Source organism: Rutidosis leptorrhynchoides, chromosome 5 (genome assembly GCF_046630445.1).
Source record: "Rutidosis leptorrhynchoides isolate AG116_Rl617_1_P2 chromosome 5, CSIRO_AGI_Rlap_v1, whole genome shotgun sequence".
In the NCBI taxonomy this organism is placed as follows: Eukaryota; Viridiplantae; Streptophyta; class Magnoliopsida; order Asterales; family Asteraceae; genus Rutidosis; species Rutidosis leptorrhynchoides.
The window spans coordinates 426,451,838-426,460,209 of NC_092337.1; the positions used below are offsets into that span (position 1 = coordinate 426,451,838).

Consider the following 8,372-nt stretch of genomic DNA (forward strand, 5'->3'; position numbering starts at 1 on the left):
TGCTAGTATTTCGTGTTATTTTAGATATCAATAAAACTGCTTGCCTTTCAAAAAAAAAATAACGAAAATCATAACAATAGACGCAAGTTTTTATTGAGGAATAGAAGGAGATGTGGAAGAAACAGATCATGATGAATTTAGTGGTGTTCATCCGATTTTACATTTCTTTAATCTATCCGATCAAGTTCAATTTCGCTAAAATCTGAAATTTAAAAAAGTATAATTTAACTAAAATAAGTATAGAAAATTGATTTCTAATTTGACTTTTGATTTTGAAATCGAGTTGTAAATTATATAATTTAAGATAGTATATGTATAGATCGATTTTGAATAATATTTTGAAATTGATTTACAGTTTAGCGAAATTTAACAAGGTAAACTTGAAACCAACTGATAATCAAACTCAATTTTGTAAAACCGAACCGAAAAACAACTTCAATTTCAGTTTGACGTTGCAGAAAAAAGATCCATTCCACTTGCTTTCAAAAATGATGAATATTAAGTCCGGGAGGCTGCAGGTACCATGGATCCTCTGACTCCGCTCCCGGATTGTCGCTCTAAGGTTTTAATTCAATTCAATTGTGAAGTTTGATAGTTTGAGATCATATATTGAACATCCCTACTATAAAGTTTTGTTTGATAAATACTAAATACTAGTAGTACCTAAATATATAATGCGAAAGAAAATTTTTAATGAATGAGTATTTTTACAAAATGTGACTTGTTTAATTGAGTTATTTCTTGATTGTTTTCAAATTGTTTGTTGGTTGTGAAAAATATAAGGTACGATGAGGAATATTCATTTGAGTCCATAAATTAAGTTGAGATTCAAGGAATCAATGAGAGCGCGACATGTGTCGCGAAAATCACATGTGATTAAAAAAAATTCAAAAATTTTTTTCGAAAAAAAAATTTTTAAATTTTTTTTTTTCGAAAATTTTTTTAAAATTTTTTTTTTTTATTTTTTTTTACAATCACATGTGATTTACCTGCACAATCACATGTGATTAAATTATACAATCACATGTGATTGGATTTGCCATGCATAATCACATGTGATTGGGTTTACAATCACATGTGATTGACATGCATAATCACATATGATTTAAAAAAAAAAAAAAATTTCGAAAAAAAATTCGAAAAAAAAAGTTTCGAAAAAAAAATTTCAAAAAAAAAAATTTTCGAAATTTTTTTTTCCAATCACATGTGATTTTCGCGCCACATGTCGCGTTCTCATTAGTCCCTTTGTTTTCAAGCAAATTTATGGATGCAATTGATTACAACTCAGTTACTATACACAAATTCGGCAGATACTGTTTAGATCTATTTAACGATATTTGCCTCATAAAAAGAAAAAGAAAAACTAGGTTATGAGTTATGACCGAGCGAGTAATTAACTAGCCGGTTTATGCAACCATGGGTTCTGATAATTAGCGTTGAGCCTTTGAAACCCAAATCAATAGACACACACAGGTGGGGGAGGTGTCGGTCAAGAAATGGTATTGGTGCGTCTCATCATGTCTCGTTGGCAGTCAGCCACCTGGTTCCTAACGTGTCACTCTCTCCTCTAACCGCCTTCCTCAAACACCACCACCCTTTCTCCACACTCGCTCCCTCGCTCGCTCTATTTCTTTCCCTCCAATCCCCAATCCAATTTCAGTTATATACATATATATCATTAAATCAACAGCGGACCTATAAAAACGTTATAGTTACTGTCGTCACGATTAATCGATTAATCAATTTTTAATCTTAAGAAACCTAATTAGCTTGTTAATTTGTTCCATCGATGAGGGATAATGCGGTTGCTTCTTTGAATCGTCAAATTTTTGCACTCATTCTAAATAGAAGAACAACAGGTACATGATTATGCTTATTCCTAGTGTTAGGTTTCTTCTTTTTCCTTTTTTTTTTTTTTTTTAATTCGTGCAGATAGAAAATGTGGAAACCCTAGAATTTATAGCTATAAATCTTCTTTTGATTTAATCTGCATTTTATCATTTTTTGTTGTTGTTGATGATGTTGCTATGTTTACTTATTTGGATGTTATATATGGCGTTATATGTATGTATAATTTTTGTGTTAATTTGTATACAATGCTGTTATCTTGTTCCTTCTAACATAAGTTTAACTTTTCATGCTAACTTTGATAGATGCTTATGGCTTCATTGATGAATAAAAATACCAAAAAATTAACTGTATGGAGCTTTTAGAAACTGTATTGATTGGATTTTTGTTTGCTTTTATGCTTTAAAATCAGGTTTTAAAGCATTATTAGGATTTGATTCATACTTCTATAGTACTTTTTTTGCTTATTTAAATATAAACTTCATGTGCTGCCTTGAATTTATATATTATTTTATATATTATATAGATATAGATATAGAAATATTTTCCTCTTAATTTCGTGCAGCCAATTTGTTTTGTATACACCTAAGAATGACTAACCTCTTCTAATATAATTATTTCTTTTTCTATTAAATGAAAGATTGTTGGGAGTTAAACTTATAGGCCAATCTGACAAGGGTTTTATGTGATCAATATATTGAAAATAATTCCAAAAAGGGCTTGTGAATTGGCTATCACCTAATTAGAAGAAATCAAACAATTTAAATTGGTTACCTTGTTGTTAGATATTTAACAAGTAGGACTTTTAAATTGGTAGTTTGTCGAGCGCGTAAGAAATGTAGCTCGATCACATTTATCAGTTAAACATTATCAATCCTTTGTCTTGTGTGCTGTTGTAAACTGGCTTCAAGGACTTGTAACTAAGTTATTATTTTTTTTATACTTGTTATTAGTTTTTGTATGCCTACCACATTTTTAAATACTAGAAGATATGTATTGACTTATCTTTCCTTTTGTAGCTTTCCGCAATGCACAATTGTGTGGTACTAGTCCCTGCAGAAGGCAAGTTGTCTCTTCTTCGTTTTTGAGTGTAACTGTGTGATTTGTTTAGTTGATAGAAGCTTGTGGTTTTTCGGCATGCTAATTTATATTTATATTATTATTATCCTGAAATACAGTTATTCTACAAGATTCTCTAGTGTGCATGGGGAGAAACCATCAGCAGAGTATGCCAAGTTAAGAAAAGAATCGCTTGAGAGTGAATTTGGAAATGCGCTTACATCTAGGTCCAAACGTCTCTCAATGTACTATAGTTTTGGCCCCTTCTTGGCATTGTATAGAGCAGCATATATTTCGTATGAGGTTTTCAAGCTTTCGTTGGGGCATTTTTTTATTCGTGACACTAAAGAACGTGCACAAAAGGTATAGATCATGGCCTGCTTTTTCTTTCCTTATTTATACATGTACCATGTTACTTGTGACACGTACAAGAGTTTGTAGTAGGTCTTGCAACATATGTTGACATATTTGTATCTATTATCTAATGGAGTAGATGCATATGCCAAGTTTAGAGGCCTGTGTAACTGTCTCTAGTTTGTTTATATTTAGAATTCAAATGAGATTAACCTGACTCTGATTGTTGCAGTTTTGTGATACTCTTATCCGCTTGGGTCCCTTTTATATCAAGGCAAGTCCTATTTATATTGTTCATATTTTTCATATTTTTCTGTATGGTTGAATTTTGAAATTTTTGAAAAGAAGTCAAAAGAGAAATAGAAAGGATAACTGACTAAAAATTAATACATTATTATTGATTAGTTTTGTTTTTGATTGGCAGCTTGGACAGGCTCTCAGCACAAGACCAGATATATTACCCTCTGTTTATCGTAAGGAACTTGCTAAATTACAGGTACTTATTTACAACTATAGCAATTTTAAGAACTTTTTTAACTTTAGTTCTTCACATTATGAATGTTTAATGTTTATCAGGATCAAATTCCTCCATTTTCAACGAAAGTTGCGATTCGTTCTATTGAATCTCAGTTGGGTGCTCCTATATCACAAATTTTTGCTGGCATCAGCCCAGAGCCTATGGCTGCAGCATCTTTAGGGCAAGTGTATAAAGGTTAGATGATGTCAGCATATAGTAGGACATTTGATATATAACTGTGTTAATCTAATAGGCTTTCGTGGTTACGTCAAGTTTTGCAGCTCATTTGCATACAGGGGAGCTAGTAGCTGTGAAAGTACAACGGCCTGGTATGTCACTTTATTTGACGCTTGATGCCCTTTTATTTAATATGATTGGGGGACAATTAAAGCGATTTGCCAAAGCAAGGAAGGATATAATCGTCGCCGTAAATGAAACGGTAAGTCAACAATTTTAGTTGATACTTAATTAGGATTCTTACAGTTTGTATAATTAACCTTAATCAGTAGGTGTCTTGGTAGAAAATTTGTGATTCGAATGATGACTTACTCATATTGCTAGTTTTTGAAATGTTGAAAATAACGGATCTGTTACGGCATTGGGATTAACCTTTCTTTGTATGTTTGGTTTAAACTTCATTCGTGACCTTAGATTGTTATTGAGTAGGTCAGGCACATGTTTGAAGAAATTGATTACATCCTTGAAGGACAGAATTGTGAGCGGTTCGCTTCTCTCTATGGTTTCCGTGACTGTAAGTGATCTGTAGTTATTATAATTCATCATCGTTTGTGTTATTGTTGACCATATAAATCCATGGAACCCATCAAATAACTTGTATGGATGGATCATGGGTCATGTCGACCCATTCAATTATCATGTACCAATGTCTCAAGACCTTTAGAATGCGCGTAGAGACCGACTTTTATTAGCTTCAAGTTTCAACACCTAATAAGTGTGATCTTGTCCTATTATGGTTTTGAAGTGGTCACCATTGATATAATCAAGTTGTGAGTGATATAGGAGAATTGAGATGTTGAGCAGTTAATATTTCACTTAGCACTTTGCGAAAGTTTTATTATGTATTGAAATACTTGGAGGCTGATTAATTTTGCAGCTCAACAGGATGATACCTACCCGAATGAGAAGTATGTTAAAGTTCCAAAGATATACTGGAACTATACCCGAAAAGCTGTGCTTACAATGGAATGGATTGACGGTATTAAGCTTAATAATGACGCTGCATTGGCAAGGGAGTCTTTGAACCGAAAAGAACTAATAGATAAGGTGTCACGTACATTCATCGTTCTTACATCTAAAAATCTACATCTAAGTAAATTGTGATCCGATGATTGCATTATTCGGTTGCTTACACGATTTCATGTCCATGTGGATCAGAATGTTCATTTTTCTTACCGAATCTAGCTTTGTAGGGACTGTACTGCTCCCTGTTGCAATTACTCGAGGTTGGGTTTTTTCATGCTGATCCTCATCCCGGGAATCTTGTTGCTACCAAAGACGGGGCACTTGCTTACTTTGACTTTGGGATGATGGGCGATATACCACGCCATTACCGTGTTGGACTAATTCAAGTGGTAATTACTTAATATCTTACCTGGAAAACGGGTCGGGTCAGGTTGGGACCCGAACGGGTTTGGGTCGAATGGGTTAGATTTTGTTGACGGGTCGGGTTGGGTCGAGACCCGTTTCTCAAAGTTTCTTAAACTCGTAAAACCTCTAGAAAATTTATATTTTAAAATCTCGTAAGGACCCTTGGACCTTATATATATTTTTCATGATTCATATGGGTCTAATTTGGACCCATTCTTTAACATTTTTATGGACCCACTTGGTTAAATAACTAACCCAATGGACCATTTTTCAAGCTATGGGTCTCAATTGCCGGGTATAACTGTCATACACTTCCCAGATCCTTCATCAGTATTATGATTATAGTTGACATTTCTTTAGTTCCCATATTCTTTTCCGATATCTCATAGTTGATACTGCTATGGGCAAAGCATGGAACTATATCAGTTATCTATGGCTTGTTACAGTTACATCTAGATTTTGATCAGTTTTGGTTGGTATTATTGTGATCAGCTTGTACACTTTGTGAATCGTGACTCGTTGGGTTTGGCAAATGATTTCCTGTCACTGGGATTTCTTCCTGAAGGTGTCGACATGCAGTTGGTTTCTGATGCACTTAAAGCATCTTTTGGTGATGGCACCAGACAGTCCGGAGATTTCCAGGTTCTGTTTATATATACATCTAATATTATTTAATATTAAGCATTGTGACAAGAATTGTAAAGCCGAAGTATGATGTATATGCATAAAGTTTGAGCCTGGTTATAAATGAAATGACAGGCGATAATGAACCAATTATACGATGTTATGTACGAGTTCAACTTCTCGCTTCCTCCGGATTACGCGTTGGTGATACGAGCACTAGGCTCACTTGAAGGGACGGCAAAAACGTTAGACCCTCATTTTAAAGTTGTTGAAAGTGCATACCCATTTGTCATTGGACGGCTTTTGGCGGACCCCAGTCCTGACATGAGGAAGATACTGAGAGAACTTCTTATTCGTAATGATGGTTCCATTAGATGGAATCGTCTAGAACGGCTGGTACCTCAATCTCTTTCATCACTTATATTTTTTTCTTTTCCCTTACTATTACTTAGAGATGCGTCGTTGCTTATATATTGATGAGTAAATTATACTAATAGTCCTTGTGGTTTACATGAAATTACACTAAACGTCCTTATTCTTTAATGCTCAAACTGATAGTCCATGTGGTTTTCCTAAAATTACACCAATTATCATTTTTCTTTTATATATTACACCAATTGTCCCTCTTAAACTGTACGTTGATGGTCCATGATGTAGGATCGTTTCAGGTCCACCAACGTGTACAATATATAAGCTAATGAGTTTCACATTACTCTAAAACCAATTGATAATAGAATGAGGTTCCCATAAGCTTATATACATACATTTCTTTCTATCAGTTTCCGATGTGGGACCATTGTGCATTTCCTTAACCGATTATCTCCAACACATGATTTACTTAAATCGTCCGTTGATCGTCCCTTCTATTAACACACATTTTAAGTATGCCAGGGACCTTAAACGTACACCTTAAGTAAGTCGGGGGCAAAAATGTAATTTTAAAAAATAAGGACGATTGGTGTAATTTTATAAATAACCACATGGACGACTGCCAGGCACTACCAAATTAATCAGGGACGATTTGTGTAAATTGTAAGAGATAAGGGCGATTGATGTAATTCCATGTAAACTACAAGGACTACTGTTTAATTTATCCTATATTTATGTTCTCCATCGCTCCAACAACATTTGGACCCCACGTATGAACTCTATATTGAAACGTTAATTTTCCAGGTGGCAGCTATATCTGTACAGTCATCTCAGAAAACTGAGAAAGTAGATAATAATGCTCATAAATCATCTTCTAGTCCACTCGAGTGGAACTCATTTGACATGCATGCTGTTGTTGCTTCTACAGAAGATCTTCTTAAGTTTATTTTATCCGATAAGGGTTTCAGAGTGCGTCTTTTCATCATTCGTGATATACTTCAAGTAGCAGATGTCTTTCTCGACGATCAACTTAGCTTCTGTATGTTCGATGAGAATCGTCAACCAAGATATAAAGTTGATTCCGAGGTTGATTTGTTATACCATTTTGTTTATATGCGATTGTTGCTTGTGTTACTAATTTTATTTCTGCATAAATGTTTTTAGGGCGACGCGACTATAAAAAGGGTGGTTAATGGGTTTACGTACTTTTGGCAAGCTGTGAAGTTGGCGCCAGATGTATGGACGGCTATGCTGATTCGCATGGCGTTGAATCCAGATATTCACAAATTTTACTATCAGATTGTTTCTGCATTGTTCTTGCATTCTAACCGTAAAATTCCAGATACTTTTTGGATATGTGTATCCAGATTTCTTCATAATTTGGTTAAACGTTAGTCATTTTGGTCTTAGAACTTCAAAATCAGATGTTCAGAGGATGAGTAACATCCTGGTAATACGCCTCTGAGACCGTGCATTTAGAGGTTGTACATCCTGATGAGACTATAGTACATTTTGTAGGAACCGCCTGACCGTTGTGACTCTTGAAATGAGTTTTTTGAAGATTATAGCATAGCTTTCGATAGGTATCGATGGCAATTTGGTTAGTTGTTTATGTACAACTCTAGAAACATATGATGTTTAACCACAAATACGAGATAATAAGATTGTTAATTCTGATTTTATAAAACTTCATATGTGGAGACCCTTGTGCACTTTAAATAGAAAAGGTTATGTGGGAAATTTCTACATGCATCAATTGTTGTGCCTTGTTTAGAATCTCATATTCAGTTATGGATATAATAATTATCGAGTTCAATGGTTACAGGAGAGTGTGGTTCCAGTTTGAGAAGGTAGACTGTGTTGTTCAAGTTCAGTTGAACCATTTTAGAGTAATATCAAAGTCAACTACAAAATATTAATTAGTGGGTTTGATCAAAATAAACTAGATCGTTATGTATGTACTATTACTTTTATGCGTTATGTATGTACTATT

General features: G+C 34.1%; 1 protein-coding gene across 1 annotated transcript; it reads left to right on the forward strand.

Moving 5' to 3' along the window:
* The first annotated feature begins 1,511 nt into the window (after positions 1 to 1,511).
* Positions 1,512 to 8,066, forward strand: LOC139850503 (uncharacterized). The gene is made up of 14 exons (XM_071840073.1): positions 1,512 to 1,859; positions 2,868 to 2,910; positions 3,027 to 3,270; positions 3,494 to 3,535; positions 3,686 to 3,757; positions 3,838 to 3,973; positions 4,060 to 4,217; positions 4,445 to 4,529; positions 4,893 to 5,062; positions 5,209 to 5,370; positions 5,879 to 6,028; positions 6,146 to 6,406; positions 7,184 to 7,465; positions 7,544 to 8,066. Exons 1-14 carry the CDS (start codon positions 1,790 to 1,792, stop codon positions 7,772 to 7,774), a joined length of 2,106 nt encoding a protein of 701 aa, XP_071696174.1. The 5' UTR covers positions 1,512 to 1,789; the 3' UTR covers positions 7,775 to 8,066.
* Positions 8,067 to 8,372: the final 306 nt, after the last annotated feature.